General features: G+C 47.6%; 2 protein-coding genes and 1 pseudogene across 3 annotated transcripts in view; all 3 read right to left on the reverse strand.

Annotated features, from left to right (window-relative positions):
* LIM2 (lens intrinsic membrane protein 2) overlaps nt 1-4,738 on the reverse strand; it is an 8,236-nt gene extending 3,498 nt beyond the window's left edge. Inside the window, exons 1-2 of one of the 2 annotated variants that reach the window (XM_025367714.1) lie at nt 4,703-4,738; nt 4,033-4,213 (exon numbers count right to left, since the gene is read on the reverse strand). In XM_025367714.1, coding sequence (XP_025223499.1) covers nt 4,033-4,207 — 175 coding nt within the window. In that variant the 5' untranslated portion in view covers nt 4,208-4,213; nt 4,703-4,738. Of the gene's footprint in view, nt 1-3,906; nt 4,214-4,702 lie in introns of both variants that reach the window. The other variant, XM_025367712.1, reaches the window with a different exon arrangement.
* Nucleotides 4,739-5,070: 332 nt separating this feature from the next.
* Nucleotides 5,071-7,255, reverse strand: C19H19orf84 (chromosome 19 C19orf84 homolog). The gene is made up of 2 exons (XM_025368914.1): nt 7,159-7,255; nt 5,071-6,189 (listed from the first exon to the last, which is right to left on the reverse strand). Exons 1-2 carry the CDS (start codon nt 7,191-7,193, stop codon nt 5,661-5,663), a joined length of 564 nt encoding a protein of 187 aa, XP_025224699.1. The 5' UTR covers nt 7,194-7,255; the 3' UTR covers nt 5,071-5,660.
* A 6,566-nt stretch (nt 7,256-13,821) lies between these two features.
* LOC112611912 lies at nt 13,822-21,559 on the reverse strand (annotated as a pseudogene).
* Between the last annotated feature and the right edge of the window lie 4,668 nt (nt 21,560-26,227).

The raw sequence follows: 26,227 nt of genomic DNA on the forward strand, positions 1-26,227 counted from the left end.
AGGCTGGTCTCGAACTCCTGACCTCAGGTGATCCACCCACCTTGGCCTCCCAAAGTGCTGGGATTACAGGCTTGAGCCACCGCGCCCGGCCTCTTTCATTTCTTTTATACTACTTGCTTATATCTGAAAATGTCCTTTTTACTTGTTTTTAACTGATTTATAATGTCTGTCTCTCCTCAGTAAATCCTTAGCTCTGCAAGGACAAGGGCCTTGCTGTCTCATTCACCACAGGGTCCCCAGCACCTAGCACCTGGTGCATAATAGGTGCTCGATAAATGCGTGAAATGAATGAGTGTTGAGCACTGGGGCCATTCTTCTCTTGTGCTTTGCCCAGCGCTGGCCCCTCAGGAGATGCTGTGGGAAAGATAATAATAATCTCTTCCTCCTTTGGCAATAGCTAACTATATGCCAGGCTCACTACCCAGGTGTGATGTCATTTGTTCCTCCAGAGTCCTATTCTATAAGTACCATTTTTATTCTTATTTTTCAAGTGAAGAAATGGAGACCCAGAGAGGTAAAGTGACTTGCCGAGGTCTCATAATTAGAAACCGGGCTGGGGTCGGAATCCGAGCTCCAAGGCCCGCGCTCCTAACTGCTTGGCTATTCTGTCTGCTGGAGCACCCAGGGAAATGGTATACCTCAAACCTTGCATCTTGCCATTGAAAAGTAAAAAGTCTAGGATCTTTGTAAAACCCGGTCTTTTGTCTTGTAGAAGCCTCAGTGAGACAAATTCCTGACAGGTTCTCCATGGATATTTGTATGGGTTGAGTTATATCTTTCTGTCCCCAGCTCCAAATTTTTATGTTGAAATTGTGACTAGTGCCTTAGAATGGTACCTTATTTGGCAATAGAGTCTTTGCAAATATAATTAGTTATGAAGAGATCACACTAGAGTAGGGTGGGACTCTAATCCAAAGACTGGGCTGGGCCTGGGTGGCTCCTGCCCAGTGTAATCCCAGCACTTTGGGATGCCAAGACAGGTCGATCACCTAAGGTCAGGAGTTTGAAACCAGCCTGGTCAACACGGTGAAACCCTGTCTCTACTAAAAATACAAAAATTAGCCAGGCGTGATGGTGGGCGCCTGTAATCCCAGCTACTCGGGAGGCTGAGGCAGGAGAGTCACTTGAACCTGGGAGGTGGAGGTTGCAGTGAGCCAAGATCATGCCACTGCCCTCCAGCCTGGGCGGCAGAACAAGACTCCATCTAAAAAACAAAACAAAACATAAAACAAAGACTGCCGTCCTTATAAAAAGAGGAATCTGGACACAGACACGCTTTCAGGAAAAATGCCGTGTGTGAGGAAGGCAAACATTGGAGTAATGCATCTCCAGACCAAAGAACACCAAAGATTCCCAGAAAATCACCAGAAGCCAGGGAGGGAGGGAGATGGAACAGATTCTCCCTCACACCCCTCAGAAAGAAGTGATTTTGCCCACATCTTCATCTAGGCCTCCAGTAGTGTGAGACAACACATTGCTCTTGTTCAAGCCACCTGGTGTGTGGGACTTTGTTATGGCACCCCTAGCACACTAATTCAGGCCGGTCACAGGGTCTCAGACCTGGAATCCTAGCACTTTGGGAGGCTGAAGCAGGAGGATTGCTTGAAGCCAGGAGGGTTTCTTTTTAAGTATTTCTTGTATCTTCTTCTTATTTTTTGAGACAGGGTCTTGCTCTGTCACCCAGGCTGGAGTGCAGTGGCTCCATCTTAGCTCACTACAGCCTCAAACTTCTGGGCTCAAGTGATCTTCCCACTTCAGCCTTCTGAGCAGCTGGGGCCTGGGGAGCACACCACCATGCCCAGCTAATTTTTGTTGTTGTTGTTGAGATGGGGTCTCCCTACGTTGCACAGGTTGGTCTCAAACTCCTGAGCTCAAGTGATCCTCCTACCTCAGCTCCCGAAGTGCTGGGATTACAGGCTGAGCCACCCTGTCCATCTGAAGCCGGGAGTTTGAAACAAGCCTGGGCAATACAGCCAGATGCTCTCTCTACAAAAATCAAATCAAATGAAATAATGAGGCTGAGTGTGGTGGCTCACAGCTGTAATCCCAGCACTTTGGAAGACCAAGGCGAGTGGATCACCTGAGGTCAGGAGGAGTTCAAGACCAGCCTGGCCAACATGGTGAAACCCTGTCTCTTACCAAAAATACAAAAATTAGCCAGGCATGGTTGTGGGGGCCTATAATCCCAGCTACTTGGGAGGCTGAGGCAAGGAGAATTGCTTGAACCCAGGAGGCAGAGGTTGCAGTGAGCCGAGATAGCGCCATTGCCAGAGCGAGAGTCTGTCTCAAACAAAACAAAACAAAACAAAAACAGACAAACAAAAACCCGAAGACCTTCGCCAAGCCTCCCTGACTCCTGCATCCCTGGCAGAGATAAGACAGAGAGGCGGCTCAGGGCTGTCCCTCGGGGAATTCCCAGCCTGAAGCAGGAGAAATGTAGAAGTGTCACAGATGAGACAGCCAGAAGTGAGAAGGATGTGTGGAGTCAGGCAGATGGGACTCTGAAGCTGGTGGCCCAAGGCAAGTCTTTCCACTTCTCCCTGCCTCAGTCTACCTCTCCAGCAAACAGGCATCGTCCTGCCTCTCCCTCAGGGCTGGCTCAGGGAGAAATGGGTGGGCGAAGTCTCCCGTGCCTGTCATGTCCGGCACTCAGTGGGGCTTAGCTCTTCCTCTCAACTACTCAAGAGGATGTTTGAATTTTGAGGTCACATCTCATGTCTCACTCTTACATACAATTGAACTGCTCTTACATGTAAAGTGCTTAGAATAGCACATAGGGCATAGTAAGCATTCAATTAATGTCAGGTATTATTAATACTATTACTAGTAGTAATATATATATTATATAGTATTAATTAATTTTTATTTGTTTATTTATTTTTCTGACAGAGCCTTTGTCTGTCGTCCAGGCTGGAGTGTAGTGGCACCTTCTGGGCCCACTGCAATCTCCACCTCTTGGGTTCAAGCGATTCTCCTGCCTCAGCCTCCTGAGTAGCTGGGATTACAGGCGCGCACCACCATGCCTGGCTAATTTTTGTATTTTTAGTAGAGACCGCGTTTCACCTCTTTTGCCAGGCTAATCTCGAACTCCTGACCTCAGGTGATTCACCCACCTTGGCCTCCCAAAGTACTGGGATTACAGTTGTGAGCCACCACACCTGGCCAAATTTATTAATATATTATATAATAAGTGTGCAATATAATATTCTCTACTTTATATATTTATTATAATATATTGTATAATATATACACTATTAATTTATTATATTACATGTAGCATAATATATACTATTTATTAGATATTGAATGTGTAATATAATGGATTCTACATCATATATACAATATATGTGCATTATTTATTATATAATATGTAGCATATTATATACAATATATTATGTATTAGTAATTTATTATATAATAGAGGTGCATGTATAATACACTATATTGTATATTAATTTATTAATGTATATATGTAGTTACATATATTATACATGTTATATGTAATAATATAAATTGCATATATTATACATAATGTAGTATATACTAACTTAATATATTATAGATGTTATGCAGCATGCACTATACTATATATCTCTATGTATCTCTCTATCTATGGCCTGGTATATTATAAGTAGGCAAAAATACTTTATGCTACATTATGCAGTATTTAGCAAATTCAGGGCCCATATTTCTTCTGTATCCCCTGGTACCTAACATAGTTCTTGGTCCATAGTAGATATTTAGAAAATGCTGTTTCGTGACACTAGCCCCAGTTGCTGTGCATGACACCTTTGAGGCGTCAGGAAATGCCGCCTCTCCCAACTTAACCTGCAAACCAGCACCCCGTGTCACTGCAGCTAGAAAGCAACCCTGCAGTACCAGTTCTGCCCCCTCCATGTGAGTGACCTTGGGTTGCTCCCTTTCCCTCTTTGAGCCGCAGAGTTCTCCATCTGGAATACAGGTGTCCTTGGGCCCCGAGGTCCGCCCTGCTCTTTCCCCAGGCGCGGCCTGGACCCTGGCCGGGGGGCTCACCGATGCTGTCTGTCTGCAGGTAGCACTTGTTGCCCAGGCAGTACCGCCACAGGCCCTGGTGGGCGAAGGACCCTGACAGCCGGTACTGCATCCAATGGTCTGTTGCCGTGGCCACCACCAGCAGGATGGTCCCCACCCAGGCACAGAACAGGCCACCACCCATGAAGCTGTACATGGTGATCTGCGGGGAAGGGGAGAGATGGGGTTGGGAGCTGGATTCCTGGGACTTGATGGAGGAAGGGAACTGGGGGAAGAGAGGGCTCAGGAGTGGGATGCCAGGTGCTTGGGAGAAGGAGATGGGGACCTAGACGCCTGGGTCCTGGGGAAGGAAGGGACTGGGGGCCTGGACTCCCGGGTCTGAGGGAGGAGGATGGTAGGGATCCTGGAAAGACGACAGGGAGGAGGGGCTGGGTTCTTGGAGCCTGGCGTCCTGGGGAAGAGAAGGCCGGGGACCTGGACTTCCAGGTTGTGAGCAAAGAATAGCTTGGAGGCCTAGATTCCTGAGTCCTAGGTGAGGAGAGGCCCAGGGGCCTGGATTCCTGGGTGCTGGGCAAGGAAGGGGCTAGGGGCCAGGGGGTGGACACCAGGTCCTGGGAGGAGGAGGAGCTGGGACCCTAGACTCCTGGGACTTGGGGAAAAGGGGGCTACAGGTCCCATGCTTGGTGCCTACCTGAGTGGCAGAGCCTGCCCGAGCCCTCCTTCTGCCACGGCCCCTCTGTGCAGACTGAGCTGAGCCTGGTCACTGGCCTCTTGGCCCCCATAGGTTCCCCAAATCCCTTAAGCCTCCCTACACAATGGTCCCACGATCCAGCAGCTTCCAGCAATCAGAAATGCAGCGGTGGCAGAGGCCTCAAATGGAATTTGCTGAAGCAGGCATCCAGGGGACTCCCCACCCCCAGCCCCTGCTCACTGACCTCTGTGACCCTCCCCTGGACCCACTACCTTGTCGCCAGCCTTGCTCACAACAACCCTGGCTTTGTCCGAGCTGTGTAAGCACACACACGCAAGATACAGGGAGAGTCACACATTTACTGTTTATTCTTCGTGGGGATGGACACAGAGCTGTGGCTGAGGTTGAGGATGGGGCTCTTTGGAGCTGTAGATTCAGAGGACATTAAAGATGGGCTGAGGTACATAGGGAATGAGGAGAAAGGGGTTGGTAACGAGGGTGGGTTTGGGTTGAGGCGCAGAAGTGGAATTGGGACTGGTGACAGGGATGGGAGTGAATGGGTTTGGGAATAGGGATTGACAGTGGGGAAGAGAGAGGCTGGTAGGAGTGGCTTTGGGGTTAGGGAGAGGGTAGGGGATGGGGCTCGGGGAACCTTGGGGATTGAGAATGAGGTAAGGATGGTGGTTGTGGTTGAGGATGGCATTGGGAATGGGGTTGAGGCCATCAAGGAGACAGGCCTGGGCATGAGGTTTAGGGTTTTCTTCTGGCTTGGGATTCAGGTGACTTAGGTCAGGTTCACCAAGTGGCTCACAGGAGCTACTCCTGGGACTATGGTTTTGGGGAGAGGGGAGGATGGAAGATGTTTCTTGGGGTTCTTCTGACAGGGCCGAGGTCACTCCGGGCCCCAGGAAAACCCTCCTGGGCGACTGCAATCTCAGGTGCTGGACCCTCCAGGGTCCTAGTACTCTGTCTCCCAGTCCTCAGCAGCCGGTGGTGCTTCCAGGGGTGGCTCTGGACCTCCAGCTTCCTTCTTCCCATCCTGGGCAGGCAGTGTTGGTGCTGATGGCAGCGTCATTGGTGGGGTCCTGGGGCCAGCCCCAGGGCCCCCCGCCCGACCCCTCTCTGGCTGCTCAGCTCTCCCGAGGCCTCCTCGTCGATATGGGCCCCGGCCCCAGCCTGGCCTGTGCCTGACTTCCCAGCCCCCGCGTCCCCTGGGAGGCCTCCTGACTGCGCCAGGCTGAGTGTGGCCTGCCTGGGGGCAGCAGGAGCAAGAGGGCAAGGACTGTTGGAAGGTGTAGGCCCCCAGCAGGGCGCTGTGCAGGAGGCACGAGAGGGTGTCCAGGCGTATGGGCACAGTGACAGAGGCCACGCTCTCTGGGAGCCCCAGGTGGGCGGGGTCTGTGGAGCTCAGGAGCCAGGGTGGTGGGGTTGGGAGAGGCGCAGGGGGCCATGGCTCAGTCCCAGATGACGGCAGGGACAGGTTGTTCCTAGAACAAAAAGACAGGTCAGTGGGGCTCAGCGTCTCCATACTTCCTTGTTTCTCGCTGCCAGGCTGTCTCTGCACCTCTGCCGAAGGCAGCCATCTCTCCATCCTCAGTGCCCACCTGTGACTTCCTCCCCCGCTTCTCTCTCTCTTTTTGTTTCTAACCCGGGTCTCTCTAGAGAAACAGACAGCTCTGCCATGAACTGCAGCATCAGACAGAACTCAGTTCCAATTCCTGGCCGCCTCGCTTTTGGTGGTGTATCTTTGGACAAACCATTTTCCTATTCCAAACCTTAACTTGTTTATAGTCAAAGATGGCTTTGGATGGTATCAAAGGCACGAATAACAGGGCTGGGTCTGGTAAGTGCTAAAACAGTGGACAGCCATGATTTCTCCAGCCTTCTGGGGACCTCTGGAGTCTTCACATTTCTTGGTTTATTCTTGGAAATTTCTGTTCGATGAGTATCTGTTTCTAGCTTTTTCTTTTCTTTTCTTTTTAAGATGGAGTTTCGCTCTTGTTGCCCAGACTGGAGTGCAATGGCTGATCTTGGCTCACTGCAACCTCCGCCTCTCGGGTTCAAGCGATTCTCCTGCCTCAGCCTCCCGAATACCTGGGATTACAGGCATGCGCCACCACGCCCGGCTAATTTTGTATTTTTAGGAGAGACAGAGTTCTCCATGTTGTTCAGGCTGGTCTCGAACTCCCGACCTCAGGTGATCCACCCGCCTCGGCCTCCCAAAATGCTGGGATTACAGGCATAAGCCACTGCACCTGGTCTCCGCCTGTTTCTAAATATCTCGCTCAACTCTCACTAAGCTCTTCTAAGATTCTATGTGATGATACCTGAGCCTTTTTTGTTTTTCCTGATTCTCTACGCAGGTCTGTTCAGCGCATCCTTTCTCTCTCGTTTTCACTGTCCCCTCCTCTCTCTGGGTTTCTGTCCCCCTCTCAGGAGGTCTTTGTTTGTCTCACCCTTCGGGCCCAGCCCCGTCCTTTGGTTGTTCCATCTCCCCTGGGGCCCTCTTAGGTATCTTCTAGCAACTTCGCCTCCGAGATCCTTCGAGGGCCCGGGAAGGTTGGGGAGGGACCCAGGCGGAGAGAGGCGGGGCTTGGCCAGGTCAGAAATGGGGCGTGGCTCGCGGAGTGATCCGGACCCCTGAAAGAAAGAGCACAGGAGGGGACCTGGATGTAGTTCCTCGAGACAGCTTACTTCAGTCCTCCAGCACCCCCTCAGCCCCTCCTCCCTCAGACCCGGGAGTCCGGGCCCCCAGCTCTTCCCTAAGACCCAGGAGTCCAGATCCCCAGCTCTTCCCTAAGACCCAGGAGTGCAGATCCCCAGCCCCTCCTCCCTCAGACCCAAGAGTCCAGATCCCCAGCTCCTCCCTAAGACCCAGGAGTCCAGATCCCCAGCTCCTCCCTAAGACCCAAAAGTCCAGATCCCCAGCCCCCTCCTCCCTCAGACCCAGGAGTCCAGATCCCCAGCCCCCTCCTCCCTCAGACCCGGAAGTCTAGGGCCCCAGCCCCTCCTCTCTCAGACCCGGGAGTCCATGCTCCAGCCCCTCCTTCTTCAGACCCCGAACTCTGGGTCCCCAGACCCTTTCCTCTCTCAGATCCAGTAGTCCCGGGACCCCTGCCCCCTTCTCTCTCTCTCTCTGTCTCTCTGTTTCTCATTCTCTGTTTATTTCTGCCATATCCTCAAGACAGATTATTTAGGACTCAAGGGACATTTTAGGTAGGGAAATCTGGACATGTGGACACTCCCCAGGGCAGAGGGCGTGGTAGATGGTTTGGGGGTCTTAGCCATTCTAAGCGCTGGGTTCTACTAGGGGCCGTGGCTCTAACTTGCTTTGTAACTCTAGGTCCTTCTAGTCTCTATGCCCTAGTTTCTCCATCTGAGAAATGGGGCTAATACTGCCGTCCAGGTTCTTTGTGATATTACCCGTGTATTAGTAAACACAGAATCTGGACCACAATTAGGCTGAACAAATGATATTTACTTACTGTTATTGCTGGTAGTTGTGACAGTGTTTTGCTGAGAAGCAGTCGTCATTCTTACATGCATTCATTTAAGAAATATTCAATGCCTGCTATGCTTTGGGCTCCAGACTGCACACTGGGGACAGAATAGACATGGCCCCTACTCTCAGGAAACTTGCATGCTTGTAAGGGAGACAGATGAGACATACATAGCATATATTCTGTAAGAATAAGTACCTGAAGATGTCAAATCAGGGCAAGGGGAAACAGAAGCACTGAGGTAGGGAGATACAGTAGATAACGTGGTTAGGGGCCTGGCCTGGTGGCTCACGCCTCTAATCCCAGCATTTTGGGAGGCCGAGGTGGACGAATCACTTGAGGTCAGGAGTTTGAGACCAGCCTGGCCAAGATGGTGAAGCCCCATCTGTACTTAAAATACAAAAATTAGCTGGGCGTGGTGGCAGGCACCTGTAATCCCAGCTATTCGGGAGGCTGAAGCAGGAGAATGGCTTGAACCTGGGAGGCAGACGTTGTAGTGAGCTGAGATCATGCCACTGCACTCCAGCCTGGGCAACAGAGTGAGACCCTGTCTCAAAAATAAATAAAATAAATAAATAAAATAAAATAAAATAAAAATACAAAAATTAGCCGGGCATGGTAGGGCATGCCTGTAGTCCCAGCTACTTGGGAGGCTGAGGCAGGAGAATTACTTGAGCCCGGGAGGTGGAGGTTGCAGTGAGCTGAGCTTGCACCATTGCACTCTAGTCTGGGCTACAGAGTGAAACTTCATCTCAAAAAAGAAAAAAAAAAATCAAGTAGATAAGATGGTTAGGAAAGGCTGTTATAGGAAGGTACTGGAAGACTGGAAGTTGAATATTCCTGGGGAGGGAACAGCTTCTGAAAGTAAAACAAACATAATGATTCAGGGACTGGAAAATAATCAGCTAAGAGGAGTGGCATAGGTCTTTATATTTTTAAATACATGCTTTATTTTGCAATACTTTTTTGTGTGTTTTTTTTGAGACAGGTTCCCCCTCTGTCACCCAGGCTGGAGGGCAGTGGTGTGATCATGGCTCACTCCAGCCTCAACCTCCTGGGCCCAAACCATCCTCCTACCTCAGCCTCCCGAGTAGCTGGGACCACAGGCACACACCACCACACAGGGTGCCTTATTTTATAGAGACAGGATCTCACAATGTTGTCCAGGCTGGTCTCAAACTCCTGGGTTCAAGAGATCCTCCTGCTTTGACCTCCCAAAGTGCCAAGGGGATTACAGTCATGAGCTACCATGCTCGCCTGGAATACTTTTATACTTACAGAAAAGTTACAAAGATAAAGTTACAAAGATAATAGAGTTCTCATCTACTCCTGACTCAAGTTCCTCTAATGTTGCTATCTTACATTGTCATGTAATGTACATGGTACATTAGTCACAACTAAGAAACTGGCAGGACTATTAGGTAAACTGCAGGCTTTATTTGGATTTTACCAGTTTTTACACTAATGTCCTTTGTTTCTGGTCCTGGATCCAATCTGGACTACCATGTTGGATTTAGTCACTCTCTCTCCTTAGTCTCCTCTAATCTGTGGCCCTCTCTAAATCTTTCCTTGTTTTTCACAACCTTGAGAGTTGGGGGAGTACTACGTTATTTTGTAAAATGAAGGTTTTTTTTTTTTTTTTGAGACAGGGTCTCCCTCTGTCACCTAGGCTGGAGTGCAGTGGCGCTGTCTCAACACACTGCAACCTCCACCTCCCGGGTTCAAGCGATTCTCCTGCCTCAGCCCCCTGAGTAGCTGGGATTACAGGTGCCCGCCACCACGCCCCACTAATTTTTGTATTTTTAGTAAAGATGGGGCTTCACTATACTGGCCAGACTGGAGGTCTATTTTAATGAATAGTATGAACTCATTTAATCCACATTTTAAAAAATTATTTTAATAGAGAAGCGGTCTCTCTGTGTTGGCCAGGTTGGTCTTAAACTGCTAGTCTCAAGCAATCTTCCCACCTGGGCCTTCCAAAGTGCTAGGATTACAGGGTATTTTAAAATATTTATTTATTTATTTGAGACAGTCTTGTTCTGTCGCCCAGGCTGGAGTGCAGTGGTGCGATCTCTGCTCACTGCAACCTCCGCCTCCCGGATTCAAGCGATTCTCCTGCCTCAGCTTCCTGAGTAACTGCGATTACAGGCATGCGCCACCATGTCCAGCTAATTTTTGTATTTTCAGTAGAGATGGGGTTTCCCCATATTGGCCAGGCTGGTCTCAAACTCCTGGCCTCACGTGATCCTCCTGCCTTGAGTGCTGGGATTACAGGGGTAGGCCACTGTGCCTGGCCCGCAACATTGCATTTTAAGGAGAAGTCCCAGGCACCAGGATCGCCGTATGCTGGACGATGTTAGTCGTCCAGTGACTGGCCGGAATAGGATTTTTGCCAAGAGATCTGCCTTGCTTTTCTTTCCTGGAGACTGATGAGAACCCGGATCTTCAGATTTCAAGTCTGGGTCTATCCATTCGGTTACTTTAAATCCCAGAGGCAAATGGCTCTTACTGCTCACGTCTAGCGTCATGGGATTGTTCTAGCTTGTTCTTTTATTGCTCCTCCTGTTACTAAGATCGGGATCTGACGCCATTTGGAAACCAGGGTCTGACCTCTTCGTTTACCACGTACCTCACCCTTTAAGGTTTTTCTGTTCCGCCCCTTGTGCCCCCATGGCGCTAGGAGACTGGAGGCGGGACCTTGTGTCGCTAAGGAAATGCCGTTCACTCAGCTTCCAAAATTGACAGGCTAGTTCTGAAAACTGACCAATCAACTTCTGCGTAAGGGGAAGCGAGACTTCCGATTTGTAGGGGAACCCAGCGGCGTGGGTTAGGGTCCCACCCACTTCTTGTTGAGCGACGCGACTCACTATTCTCGGCTCTGATTGGCCAGAGAGCTCGCGTCGCTTTTGAATCCCCACCCAGCGTACTCCGCCCGCCTCGCCTTCTCCCTCTGGATGGCAAGGGCTTATATGAGCCTTCCTCAGGCTTTTTTGCTGAGGCTTTTGTCTGCGCTTGTTCGGGGAGGTTCTGGCGCGTCCGGGAGACCTGGCCCAGGCCTGGAAATGCGGAGCGGAGCTTGGAGGGAGAGAGGGAACTGGGTTGTTGAGGGGAGAATCCCTCTCGGCATCTCCTTGGTCCACTGGGGAGCTCCATTGCCCCATCCACCGCTTAGAACCAGACCCTTCCTTTCACTCTCCACTCCTCATCCCTCCTGGCTTTAGACCTTCGAAGTTCCAAGATTCGACCTTCGGGGTCTCCTCATTCCCTACGGGCTCACAAATTTCCTTAAATCCTCCTCCTCCCCGAACCCCCTTCCATCCCTGGAGATCCTGGGGTCCCTGCTCTTTCCCATTTATTCCATCCCATCTACTTGGGGACCCTGCCAAGGGCAAGGTGGGCGCCTGTCAATGCCTCTCCTACCCTCATGTCCTCCCTCCTCTTTTAGGTCCAGGAGGTCATCTTTGCCTCCCTTCCCTAAAATCTCCCCACATTTAGAGGCCCTCGCCCAGCTTCTCCCCTCTCAGCCCTGTCGAGGTGTCAAGGTTCGGGGGTCACCTTTGTTGTTTTTTTTGTTTTTTTGAGACGGAGTCTCGCTCTGTCGCCCAGGCTGGAGTGCAGTGGCGGGATCTCGGCTCACTGCAACCTCTGTGTCACCCGCGTCCGTGTGAAGAGTCCATCAGCAGGCTTTGTGGGAGCAACAAGGCTGTTTATTTCACCTGGGTGCAGGCGGGCTGAGTCCGAAAAAGGAGTCAGCAAAAGGTGGTGGGATTATCATTAGTTCTTATATGTTTTGGGATAGGCGGTGGAGTTAGGAGCAATGTTTTGCGGGCAGCGGGTGGATCTCACAAAGTATATACTCAAGGGTGGGAGAGATTACAAAGAACCTTCTTAAGGGTTGGGGAGATTACAAAGTACATTGATCAGTTAGGGTGGGGCAGAAACAAATTACAACAGTGGAATGTCATCAGTTAAGGCTATTTTCACTTCTTTTGTGGATCGACAGTTACTTCAGGCCATCTGGATGTATACGTGCAGGTCACAGGGGCTGTGATGGCTTAGCTTGGGCTCAGAGGCCTGATACTCCACCTCCCGAGTTCAAGCGATACTCCTACCTCAGCCTCCTGAGTAGTTGGGATTACAGGTGCCTGCCACCAGGACCAGCTAATGTTTGTATTTTTGGTAGAGACGAGGTTTCACCATGTTGGCCAGGCTGGTCTCAAACTCCAGACCGCAAGTGGTCCACCCACCTCAGCCTCCCAAAGTGTGAGGATTACAAGCGTGAACCACCACGCCCGGCCTAAGCCCTAGTTCTTCATTGCCACAATTAGAGGACGTACAGGAAGTGTTGAGATCATGGGTGTGGAGTCCAACTGACATGCTTGACTGGTGTCACATACTGGCTCTGCCCCTGAAAAGCTGAGTCACCTTGGGTAATTTGCTTAGCCTCTCTGAGCTTCAGTTTCACTCGGGAGCTGAGCAAGAACACTTGTCTCAGAGTTGCTATGACATTCAAACGTGGTGTATGTAAAGGGCTCAGCATGGAGCTTGTGGGCACGTGGGCATCTGTGCTATTTTTTTTTTTTTTTTTTGTAGAAAAAAGTTTATTTGCTGGTTTTTGTTTGAACCTTGAAATACAATTCCTCACTGATGATGCTAGTATAAAATGGTGGTTATGAATCCATGCTAGCCCAACAAAAACTAATTTAACATTATTGGTAAAAATGAGTCATTTTTGAATCTCTATTAAAATTTGAACTAACACATAAGCAAATCTATGCTAAAACTGGAACTGCTGGTCTGGGTGCGGTGGCTCACGCCTGTAATCCCAGCACTTTGGGAGTCCGAGGCGGGTGGATCACGAGGTCAGGAGTTTGAGACCAGCCTCGCCAACATGTTGAAACCCTGTCTCTACTAAAAATACAAAAACTAACCAGGCATGGTGGTGCACGCGCCTGTAATCCCAGCTACTGGGGAGGCTGAGGCAGGATAATCACTTGAACCCAGGAGGCGGAGGTTGCAGTGAGTCAAGATCGTGCCTTTGCACTCCAGCCTGGGCAACAGAGCAAGACTCTGTCTCAAAACAAAACAAAACGAAAAACTGGAACTGCCTTCTCACACTACATATAATTTACTTTCCAGCTTCAACCATCTGATGTTGAAATCTAAAGCACCCTCTTGAGTTAAATGTCCCTGACAAACCATGTAGATGGACAAACCAGATTGGTGGTCTTTATCTGCTGGTGATAGAAAAAGGCTGCAGAGGCCGGGCACAGTGGCTCACGCCTGTAATCCCAGCACTTTGGGAGGCCGAGACAGGTGGATCACGAGGTCAGGAGATCGAGATCATCCTGGCTAACACGGTGAAACCCCGTCTCTACGAAAAATGTAAAAAAATTAGCCAGGCGTGGTGGTGGGCGCCTGTAGTCCCAGCTACTTGGGAGGCTGAGGCAGGAAAATGGCGTGAACCCGGGAGGCGGAGCTTGCAGTGAGCTGAGATTGCGCCACTGCACTCCAGCCTGGGTAACAGAGCAAGACTCTGTCTCAAAAAAAAAAAAAAAAAAAAAAAGAAAGAAAAAGGCTGCAGTTTAGTACTTAAACCTGCAGTTAGTTGTCAACTTTCTATCCAGGTAGAGTAACTAAGGAGAGCTGTGAAATACCAAAAGAAAACTAGAGGCTAGGACAAAGAGGCAATGTCAGCCAAGCCAGTGCAAGCTGGTATGCACCCCTGTATTTCAGCCAAGGGCAGGCAATCCAGAATTACAGATTTCTCCTTAACTTGACAAAACAGTGTATTTTACCTCTGAAAAGCTTGTCAAGGGTTGCATTTCATTGTACCTGGTAAAACACAAAGTCCACTCTCATGAAAATATTATATTTTTCAGAAGAAATATTATATGTAATACATTGAAAATCACGGATTGCTTTTTCTTCATCTTTTTTTTCCGTGAATGTGTAGGTGTTTGAGTCTCTTGTGTTTCTTATTTTACATAGGATATGGGCTGTTTGAAAACGATTTCATTATCTTCATCATCGTCATTCATTTCAGCCACTTCAGATTTTTGTCTCTCCAGAAATATTGGTGTACAAACTGGTGTGAGGCCCTGGATATCCACAGTCTTCTCAGGAGTGTCAAGAGTGCCTAAAACCTTTTTCTTCTTCTTATATAAACCTTGGCCTTTTGTAGATGTCTGACAATTAGTTTTTGAAATACTTTCTGTTTTCTGGAAAATCGAAGGAAAATCATAATTCCTTTTTTAGCTAATTCCTTTTTTTTTGAGATTGAATCTTGCTCTGTTACCCAGGCTGGAGTGCAGTAGCCCAATCTTGGCTCACTGCAACCTCTGCCTCCAGGTTCAAGCAACTATCCTACCTCAGTCTTCCAAGTAGCTGGGATTACAGGTGCCTGCCACCATGCCTGGCTAATTTTTGTATTTTTAGTAGAGACAGTGTTTCACCATGTTGGCCATGCTGGTCTCGAACTCCTGACTGTTGGGGTGATCAAACCCAACACCAGGCTGTGGGGGCTATGAAGTCCAGTGGAGTCAAAGGAATGAGAAAAGATAAGTTAAGAGTGCATAAGGTGGGTCCAGGGGGCCAACGCTAGTGTGGAGGCTGCGAAGGCCCAAGCTCTGGAAGCCTGCACTATTTATTGGTGATCAAACAAAGAAGCAGGTGGTGAGGATGTAGGGGTTGAAAGAAAGCAGTGCATCAAGCACGTGACTTACAGCCGTGATGATTTAGCATTGTCTTTGAAGCATATGGAACATGTTCTGCTACTTAAGATAATGGGAAACATGTTCTTCTAGCTTAAGATACAATCGATCTATGAGCCTGGGAATGCTAGAAGCAAGGAGCCAGCAAGTCTAGACAAATTCCAGAGGCCAGCAGGGGTTTCATGCCCTGAGCCCTGGATTCCATCCAAGCCATGAGGGGTTTTATGCCCTGGGCTTAGATTATGGTGCAGCAGGGTAGCCTTCCACCCTTTAGCACAGAGCTTGGTGTTCCAAAGGCCACGAGTGGTTTTAGACCCTGGACTGTGGACATGTTCCAAGACTCTTTTTATATTATGTCAGACTAGCAAACCCTGCCTCAACTTTTTTCCCAACACTCAGCTTTTCCCCAACATGCCCGCCTTTTCTTTTTTGTAAAACCGCCACAGCTATCATTGCTTGTTCTTGATGGCGGCTTTCTCTCCAGAGGTGGCTTCTGCATTTGCAGAGTAAAGGAGACAGCACAAGCACCTAATTATTAGAACAGAATTTGCAAATGTAGAGCTTTCAATGGCCGTAATCCATTTGAGAGGAATGATTGCAGACAACCCATCCGCTGTCTTGTTCAAAATATCAGTTCCAAGGAGCAGGGCTAAGTGAGCCTGAGAGGCTTCAAAAACCTGCTCTTTTAGTTTTATGATATTGAGGGTAAGATTTTCCTCTCTACCCTCTAGATGGCGTTTAACTTTTTCCCATGGATGTTCTGTCTCATTGTAACTATGAGGAGTAATACAAAAGTCAGATGTATTCCAGTCACATTGCATTTGAATTCTACTTTCTAAACTCATAATATGATCTCCCATCCAAATCACTGTCTGACGGAGATTATTAATTTGGTTAACTATTTTTTTTATCTATTTGAGCTTGGGAGTTCCATAATTTTGTGGAATTCTTTTGCCACTTATTGACAAATTCAGCAGTTTGCACAGATGAATGTAAAGCCACACTAGCTACTGCGGTGGTAGTAGTAACAGCAATGAGGCCAGTTATAGCAAATGTAAGAGCAACTATAAATCTTTGGGATAAGAGTTTTTTAAGGATCTTAGTTACAATATGAATGGAGGATGATGCCTCCCATGTTCTATTTAGAGATATAGGGATCCAAACTCCTTCTCTGGCTTTAATTATCAGGATAGTCTGATTTTTATTAAAAGTTGGTAACATTTCCTATTGCTAACATAAAAGGTGGCTGAACACAACTTTGAATCCAAAGGGTCCTGTTGGAAAGAAAAGAGAGAGCATATTTATTTTTACCTCCCTCCCCTCTATACCTTTTATATTTACCCTCCCAACTTTTGATTGAACTTTGAGCCATAACTAATTTCCATAATTCAGAATGTTCCTGTCCTATGGCAGGAGATACCATTTTTGGGCTACGGGCAACAATGCCAGCAGGACTCCACATGATAGGGGCATTAGCTTCCGTGCGAACATACTTTGTATGATTCCTTTGCCAGCAATTCCACTGGTTTACTACATTTGTTCTACAGGAAGGCTTTCCGGTGCAATTTTCCTTAAAGATCCGGTTAGGGGACTAATCAATGATGATTCCACAGGAGTTACTTTGTAGCACCTCAGTCTTACTATACAATCTTCCCAAGTTCCAGCATCCACACCTTCAAATGTAACTTTGTTTTGCTCCCATTCGAGCTTATTGGGATGGAACTTCAGAGTTTTAGGACTGGAATAATTGTATTTTAAACTATGCCCCCAAATCATATGCAAAGCAGCCTGTGATTTATTTTTTCCGGGGACTACTGCCAACCAGGCTTGTGTGTCAATCTGTAAGCATCCAACAACAGGTCCCAGGCATATGGGGGATATTTATATCTTATAAATATATTCATTTTTTTCATCCCTTCCTCATTAGGATGCATTGGCCCGTATTCAAAATGGAGTCACTCTGGTTTGAATGCTTCTTACATATTTCCCCTTTCCCATTTACAGGAGGATCCTTAATCCTAAGGGTTGCAGAAGGATGAAGGTCCGTCTTCCGCAACTTCTTCATGCTGAATAGGGGCGACGATATTCCTGCCTAACTATTAAGGTGTCTTGTATTCAGGTAGAGAGGAGCTCAGTCAGAAAGCATTGGTCCGTTAAGCATCTGTTGTACCTCTGAATCCCAGCAAAAGGTAAAACCCTGGTGCTCCAGCAGTTTCTCAGCTTCCTGTGTGGTTTTCTTGATCTGTCCCCGTGTTATGGGGGTTGATGTCAGCCTGACTCCGGTTGGTCCTCGTTCCATCTTCACATTCAGATTTAAACTGGCTCATGGCTCATACTGGGGGAACCAGGTCCTTGGCTGGGATCCATTGGTCCCTCCAGTCTCCCATTCCATGGTTGTACACATCTTGAGGGCATCCACACATTTGTTTGTCTCCTGCAAAAAACACAAGCATACCCTCAAACCCACGTTAGTAAATCTAGCGAAACAGACGCAAAAACTTTTGTGGCTATAGCTGGGAGGCATGCCATTGCTGAAGCATTTGTTCTACAAGCTGTAACTCAGCTTCTGCCTCTTCGGTTAATTATCATGGTGTAAAACTTTCCACTGATAATGAGAAACAGGCCCCTTCTAACGGAAGGCATAGAAAAATCAAATCGAGGCTTATCCTTCTTGTGCAACAGTAGAGCAAGAAGGCAATCCTCAAGCCTTCAATTTGCATTGTACAAGTGGGTCCACTAGATGCTGTGGCTCGTGATAGGTCTTCGGCTGTTTGATGGGCAGCACACAGGTACCTGATTGTCACCTGGAGAGACACAAGCAAATCCTCTTCCCCATATAATTATCTTTCCTTTTCCCCGGCTCTTTGTATGTGCATCCCTCCACCATATATCTTGCCCAGCCTTTTTATTTTCCTTTTCTACATTCCTTTTTTGTGTATTCAGATTGCCCATAATTAAAGCCAGAGCCTGAGAAATGGGGCCTTCCTACTTTCAATCCAGCCATAGCGTGAGCTGAAAGAGTAGCCCTATGCAAGTTACCTCCAATACCGTCGCAAGCCCCAATATAGTCAGCCAAATGAGCCTTCTGTCTCATAGGTCTGAGAGCAGTTTGACATTCTGCATCAGCATTATCATATGCAGGAAGCTGTGTTACAACATCCTGAGGTGTTTTATCAGTTATGGCTTTATACACAGCCTCTTGGAGCCGAGCAATAAAAACAATATATGGTTCTTTAGGTCCTTGTTGGACAGATCTGAAAGAAGGATGTTTTTCCCCTGTAATATTTATCCTTTCCCATGCCTGTAAGTGCACAGATCGCAGTTGAACAATGGCAACATCCTCCATTACTGCTTGATTTTCTTTTCTTTTCTTTTTCTTTTTTTTTTTTTTGAGACGGAGTCTCACTCTGTCGCCCAGGCTGGAGTGCAGTGGCCGGATCTCAGCTCACAGCAAGCTCCGCCTCCCGGGTTCACGCCATTCTCCTGCCTCAGCCTCCCGAGTAGCTGGGACTACAGGCGCCCGCCACCTCGCCCGGCTAGTTTTTTGTATTTTTTAGTAGAGACGGGGTTTCACCGTATTAGCCAGGCTGGTCTCGATCCTGACCTCGTGATCCGCCCGTCTCGGCCTCCCAAAGTGCTGGGATTACAGGCTTGAGCCACCGTGCCCGGCCGATTTTCTAATCTACCCCAATTAGGGCCAACTCCCATTAACTGTTCAAAGGAAACAGGCACAGGTGGCTGCATTTGTGAGTTTTCCCTTGCCCGAGTTTGAGCTTCATCAGCCCACCAGGTTTTAAAATGTAAATACTGAGACGGAGTGAGAACAGATTTTGTTGAAGTATCCCAATTATATGGTATTAACCTATTATCAAGAGCCACATTTTGTAACAAAGTTTGCACAAAAGGAGAGTTCGGCCCATATTGACTAATGGCTTACTTAAATTCCTTCAGTAACTTAAAAGGAAAAGTGACCCAATTAGTTATATTCTGTCCTCCTTGCTGTATTATAGTAACTGGAAATTGCCATGCTTCAAGGTCTCCCTCAGCTCTAGCTTTTTTTCTTTTCTTTTTTTTGACAGAGTCTCACTCTGTCACCCAGGCTGGAGTGCAGTGGTGCAATCCTGGCTCACTGCAACCTCCACCTCCCAGGTTCAAGCAATTCTCCTGCCTCAGCCTCCCAAGTAGCTGGACTACAGGTGCACACCACCATGCCCGGCTAATTTTTTTGTATTTTTAGTAGAGACAGGGTTTCACCATGTTAGCCAGGATGGTCTTGATCTCCTGAGCTCGTGGTCTGCCTGCCTTGGCTTCCCAAAGTGCTGTGATTACAGGCGTGAGCCACTGCACCCTGCTTGCTCTAGCTTTTTGAATAGAATTTTGTATAGCACCAGCAATTGCTCCAGGTTTTAACGTTGCAAGTACAGGAGCAGTAAGTTTTACAGCTAATTCACTTTCTCACCCATTAAGGGGAAAGGGAGGAGGTGGCCATTCACTTAATTCAGCAGGTGGAGCCAACAGGCTAGTAAAATATACCTTTTTCAGTTTCGCCTTCTTTAACCTCTTCTCGTTTTTGCTCCTTGCATTCAGAATCTGAAGTTAGTTTTTTACACTCGTTCTCCTCTTCCTCATCTGAATCTGCCTCATCATCTGTTTGAAATGGCTCAAGAGCTGCCTTTATTAGTGCCCACATTGACCAAACGGAAACTGGAATTTTTGCTCCCTCTTTATACGCCTTTTTAAAATCTCTGCGAATTCTCTCCCATTCATCCAACTCCATAGTCCCTTGTTCTGGAAACCATGGGCAAAACTACTTTACTGTACTAAAGAGTGATAACAAATTTTTGAGTACTAACTTTCACTGCCCCTCTTCGTAGTAAATGCTTTAAGAAATTCAAATAAGGCCGGGCGCGGTGGCTCATGCCTGTAATCCCAGCACTTTGGGAGGCCGAGGCGGGCGGATCACAAGGTCAGGAGATCGAGACCACGGTGAAACCCCGTCTCTACTAAAAAAAAAATACAAAAAACTAGCCGGGCGCGGTTGTGGGCGCCTGTAGTCCCAGCTACTCGGGAGGCTGAGGCAGGAGAATGGCGGGAACCCGGGAGGCGGAGCTTGCAGTGAGCTGAGATCGCGCCACTGCACTCCAGCCTGGGCGACAGAGCGAGACTCCGTCTCAAAAAAAAAAAAAAAAAAAAAAAAAAAAAAAAAAAAAAAAAAGAAATTCAAATAAGTAGAATACTTGCTTTCACTTTGTCTGATTGTTACCCTGGTTCTTCCGCGTGCTCAGCTTTCCCACCGAGCTTCTTTCAGTTGTCCTCGGTGTCCTCTGATAATACCTCCTCCACTTTCACATGCTCTAACGTTCCTTCACTGGGGTTTTCGTTGCCCCACGTTGGGTGCCAGGAATGTTGGGGTGATCAGACCCAGCGCCAGGCCATGGGGGCTACAAAGTCCAGCAGAGTCAAAGGAATGAGAAAAGACAAGTTAAGAGTGCATAACGTGGGTCCAGGGGGCCAATGCTAGTGTGGAGGCTGCGAAGGCCCCGAGCTCTGGAAGCCAGCACTGTTTATTGATGATCAAACACAGCAGCATGTGGTGAGGATGTGGGGGTTGAAAGAAAGTGGTGCATCAAGCACATGATTTACAGCTGTGATGGTTTAACATTTTCTTTGAAGCATATGGAACATGTTCTGCTACTTAAGATAATGGGAAACATGTTCTAGTTTAAGATACAATTGATCTATGAGCCTAGGAATGCTAGAAACAAGGAGCCAGCAAGTCTAGACACATTCCAGAGGCCACGAGGGGTTTTATGCCCTGAGCCCTGGATTCCATCCAAGCCACAAGGGGTTTTATGCCCTGGGCTTAGATTATGGTGCAGCAGGGCAGCCTTCCACCCTTTAGCGCAGAGCTTGGTGTTCCAAAGGTCACGAGGGGTTTTAGACCCTGGATCCTGGACATGTTCCAAGACTCTTTTACATTATGTCAGACATGCAAGCCCTGCCTCAGCTTTTTTCCCAACACTCAGCTTTTCCCCAACACCTGACCTCAGGTGATCCACCTGCCTCAGCCTCCCAAAGTGCTGGGATTACAGGCGTGAGCCACCATGCCCAGCCAGCTAATTTCTTCCGGAGTAATTTTTCTTTCTTTTTAAATCACTCCTCCATCTGTAGCTTTTGTGTTAGTGTCCGATTCTGATTATACCATTTCACTGATGGATTTGATGGCTGCTTAAATGGAATATTCCAGTCTTTAAAGAGTTCGTTATGTACTTTTTCAGGTGACGTAAAATGACACTCCACGAGTCTTTCACCAAACAGATAGTTGTTCATTGTTTCAGCAACTATCTTGGCAACATCCTCAGACTCAAACTCCACAAATGCACATAGCCTTTGTTATTTCCAGTATTTTAAATTCTGGACAGTCTGAACCGTGTCAGTGCCAAACTGGGAGAAATATGAAAAGGTCTGGGTTTCGTTAAGTAGGTTAGGTAGGCGGCACATGTATACTACTCCAGGAGTAAGTTGTTCTTAGTTTTCTTTTGCTGAGTTATGCACTTGCAAACCTGCACCACCTCCTTTTGAAACTGGGCATCTTCCTATGGGTTAAGCAACGAGATCCCAGCCGGACCAGACAAAGCTGCCATGCCAAAAGCAGCTGACATTAACTCCACGCAGTGCTCCCAGAAATGTCAGGCTCCCAGCTCCCCTGAGGCAGAAAATGGGCATCTATGCTTTTAACATACATATGTGTACACAGTCCAAGTGATGAAATATCAGGATCAGTGGCAGCTGGGAGGGTGGAGGAGGCAGCACCACCTGATATTTGGGAGGGAGAATGGCTAGGAGTTGCCAATACGTAGAGTGAGGGATGAGTCAGGGTTGTCTCTAAGATTTTGAGTTTGGGCAGTGGTAGCATGGTAAGCTAAGATCAAGGATACAAGGGGAAGAAGGGCTTTCAGTCTGGGAGCATTTAGGAGAGCATGGGAGGATAATGCATGTGTTTTGGACATGTTGAGGTGCTTGCAGGGTGTCCGCATACAGATGTCTAGGAACAATAGATGTAGGCTGGGTGTGGTGGCTCACTCCTATCATCCTAGTCTCCTGGATAGCTGAGGCAGGAGGCCTGCTTGAGGCCAGGAATTTGGGATCAGCATAGGCAACAAAGCAAGACCCCATATCTACCAAAAAAATTTAAGGTCGGGCACAGTGGCTCATGCCTGTAGTCCCACCACTTTGGGAGGCTGAGGTGGATGGATCACGAGGTCAGGAGTTAGAGACCACCCTGGCCAACATGGTGAAACCCTGTTTCTGCTAAGAAAAAGTACAAAAATTAGGCGTGGTGGTGCATGCCTGTAATCCCAGCTACTTGGGAGGCTGAGGCAGGAGAATCTCTTGAACCTGGGAGGTGGAGGTTGCAGTGAGCTGAGATTATGCCAGTACACTCCTGCCTGGAAAACAGAGTGAGATTCCATCTTTAAAAAAAAGAAAAGAAAAAATCAAGACGAAATAAAATGTGGTGCTCTCTAGAGCTGGAGGCTGTTGATAAAGGTGGGGGAATTACCACTTGGGAGAGTTCATCTCTGCCTGTTCCAAAATCCATTGTGAGCATTGCCAGTGCTTTCATGAAGAGGTCTCATGAGAGTGGGGCAGGAGTGGTGCCATCTTCATGTTACAGGCTGTCGTAGTTCGTTTGTGTGGCTATAACAGAATACCACAAACTGGGTAATATTTAAATAATAAAAAAAGTATTTCTCATGGTTCTGGAGGCTGAAGTCCAAGATCAAGGCACCAGCAGGTTCAGTATCTGGTGAAGGCCTGATCTCTGCTTCCAAGGTGTGCCTCTGTTATGGAAGGTGGGAGGGCAATAAAGGGCCAACACTGCGTGAAGCCTCTTTTATAGTCTTTAATCCCATTCATGAGGGAGGAGTCCTCATGACAAAATCACCTCCTAAAGGCCCTGTCTCTTCATATTATTGCATTGGGGATTAAGTTGCGACATGAATTTTGGAGGGACACAAGCATTCAAACCATGGCAGAAACTCTTTGCAAGCCATTTTGCTGCTAAAATTTGAGGGTGGGGGTATGACTTATTTAATAAAGATGACATTTTCTGTATAAATGACACCAAAGTCCTCCTCATTAGCAGGTGTTGAATAGGACATTTTGTTTCCTTCCTTCCTTCCTTCCCTTCTTTCTTTCTTTCTTTCTTTCTTTCTTTCTTTCTTTCTTTCTTTCTTTCTTTCTTTCTTTCTTTTTTCTTTCTTTCTCTTTTTTCTTTCTTTTTCTTTCTTTCTTTTTTTTCTTTCTTTTTTTTTCTTTTTTCTTTTTTCTTTTTCTTTTTTTTTTTTGAGATGGAGTCTCACTCTGTTGTCCAGGTGGTGTGATCTTGGCTCACTGCAACACCCACCTCCCAGGTTCAAGCAATTCTTCTGCCTCAGCCTCCCAAGTAGCTGGGATTACAGGCACCTGTCATCACATCCACCTAATTTTTGTAATTTTAATACGGGGGGGTTTTGCCATGTAGCCAGGCTGGTCTCAAACTCCTGACCTCAAGCGATCCACCCACCTTGGCCTCCCAAAGTCCTGGGATTACAGGCATGAGCCACTGTGCCCTGCCCTGAATAGGACTTTTTCTGTTGCCTCTTAAATGGTTTAAAGAGGGCAGCCAATAATGCAGTCAGAAAGCTTCTCTCTGCCTAGTTTCCCCAAAAAAACAAAGCTGCCAGCTGGCTGTTGGACAGGTGAGAAGTCTTTGGTGAGATGCTTCATCATCCTGTCTTTCCCTGAACTCTTCACGTCTACCAGGGCTCTGGGTAGGAGGGGATGCTCCAATAAAGTGTCTAGGAAAGACTTGGGTTTCCTGATAGAATGGGAGGAATCAACGTGCTATCTCCCCATTGGGTGTCTGTGTGGGCAGCCAACTTCTTGCTGTGCCCTGCATCTCCCTGTGCAGGGAAGAGGAGCATTAGAGAGGAAAAGCTGGAGGCAATGAGGGGCTTAGGGCAGTGTAGCCTGTACTCCCCAGTCCAGCATGGTTAGGATGTGTGAGTTTCTGAGTCCTTTCTAGCTAGTATAACAAAAATACTATAGGCTGGGTGGGTTGTAAACAATGAAAATTTTTTTTCTCATAGTTCTAGAGGCTGGGAAGTCCAAGATCAAGGTGTCAGCAGACTCAGTGTCTGATGGGGACTCACTTCCTGGTTTACAGATAGTGCCTTCTGGTTGTGTCCTCACATGGTAGGAGGGACAGTTCTCTGGGGTGTTTTATTAAGGGCACTAATCCCATTCATGGGGGCTCCACCCTCATGACCTAATCACCTTCCAAAAGTCTTGACTTCAAATATCATTACATTGGGGGTTAGGACTTCAACCTAGATTTTGGAAGGACACATACATTTTGTCTATAGCAGAGGGTGGATGGACACGAGGGAGGGTAGCTGGGCTTCCGCAATCTAGGTGATATGTCACCCAAGAAAGCAGTAACAGGCTGCACGGGTGTCTGCCAATGGTGGAATTGGAGAAGGTATGGGAGAAGCAGGGGACCCAACTCTCATATCAAGAAACAGAGAAGGCTGGGCACGGTGACTCACACCTGTAATCCCAGCACTTTGGGAGGCTGAGGTGAGCGAATCAGTTGCAGTTAGGAGCTGGAGACCAGCCTCGTGAACATAGCGAAACCCCATCTTTAATAGGAAAAATACAAAAATTAGCTGGGTGTGGTAGTGCGCATACCTGTAGTCCCAGCTACTTGGAAGGCTGAGGCATGGGAATCACTTGAACCCAGGAGGCAGAGTTTGCAGTGAGCCAAGATCGCACCACTGCACTCCAGCCTGGGTGACAGAGCAAGACTCTTGTCTCAAAAAACAAACAAACAAAAAAAGAGCATGATTGAATCAGTGATCAGAAAAAATAGAACAATTTTATATTCATACTTCCTGGAGTTAATGTCCCAATTGACTGGTTAAAAGGAATATTTGGCAATACAGAAAGTTCCCCTTGGGTTTTGTGACTCCAAGCCTGGTGGGTTTCCCTCCCTCCCTCCCTCCCTCCCTCCCTCCCTCCCTCCCTCCCTTCCTTCCTTCCTTCCTTCCTTCCTTCCTTCCTTCCTTCCTTCCTTCCTTCCTTCCTTCCTTTTCTTCTTTCTTTCTCTTTCTTTCTCTCTCTCTCTCTCTTTCTTTCTTTCCTTTCTCTCTTTCCTCTCTTCCTTTCTTCTCTTTCTCTCTTTCTTTCTGTTGTTTTTCTTTGCACAACATTGCCTTTCCCCAAGAGTACTGGATAACAGTGCCCTCCCTCCTAGTCCCAAGTCACTGTTGCAGAAGTCAGGACCTTAACACACACATTTCAAAGTTACTGACTCCTGGTCAAACCTGGTGCCTTAGCAATGCAATCTTGTAATTTCCCAGGTCAAACAGATCTTCAAGAGTTGCTCTCATGGCAGAATTTGGTGGTAGAAGGAAGGAAGCAGAGGCTTAATCTTTGGGCAGCTTGTAGGGAGTTCCCTTTTTCTCAAGCCCTTGCAGTGTAGCAGGACGAGCCGCAGACAAAACTCCTCAGACACTGGATTAAAGAAGGAAGAGGTTTTGTATTTGGCCGGGAGCATCGGCAGACTCACATCTTAAGAGCCAAGCTCCCTGAAAAAGAAATTCTTGGCCTTTTTAAAGGCTTACAACTTTAAGGGGTCCACGTGAAAGGGTTGTGATAAATTGAGCAAGCGTGGGAAACGTGACTGGGGGGCTACATGCATCAGCTAACAGAACAAAAAGTTTTACAATGCTTTTTTCTTACAGTGTCTGGAATTTACAGATAACACAAGTAGTTTAGGTCAGGGGTTGATGTTATTATTATTACCTTTTTTAACTCCTAGGGCCAGGTGGTGGTGCCAAGGTTGTCTGGCTATTTATCTTACTTTTGTTTCTTTCTGGCTTTTTGCTTTCTGTCTCCTCCTGTCTTGTGAACTAGGCAAGGTTGGGGGAGGAGGGCATCAGGAGTAGTAGTGGTCTCCTTCCTCAGCAGCATCCGTCCCACTCTAAGCTTAGTTAAAGGAGACTGTGTAACCAGCAGTGCTCATCCATCCTGGGCCTGAGTTTGAATCTCAACTCTGCAGTTCAGCTGTGTGACATGCAAGACCTTCTTCCTCTTTGAAGTCCTTCTGTAAAATGAGGTGGCTGCACTGGGTGATCCCATCCTACTCCATGGGTCTGTAGTCCTATTATCCTGGGTATACTGATGTCTGGTGGCCAACTTTGGTCCTTGCAGCGAATTCAGGTTTTTCGTTTGTTTGTTTGTTTTGTTTTTGAGACATAGTCTTGCTC

The sequence above is a fragment of the Theropithecus gelada genome, chromosome 19 (genome assembly GCF_003255815.1).
Source record: "Theropithecus gelada isolate Dixy chromosome 19, Tgel_1.0, whole genome shotgun sequence".
In the NCBI taxonomy this organism is placed as follows: domain Eukaryota; kingdom Metazoa; phylum Chordata; class Mammalia; order Primates; family Cercopithecidae; genus Theropithecus; species Theropithecus gelada.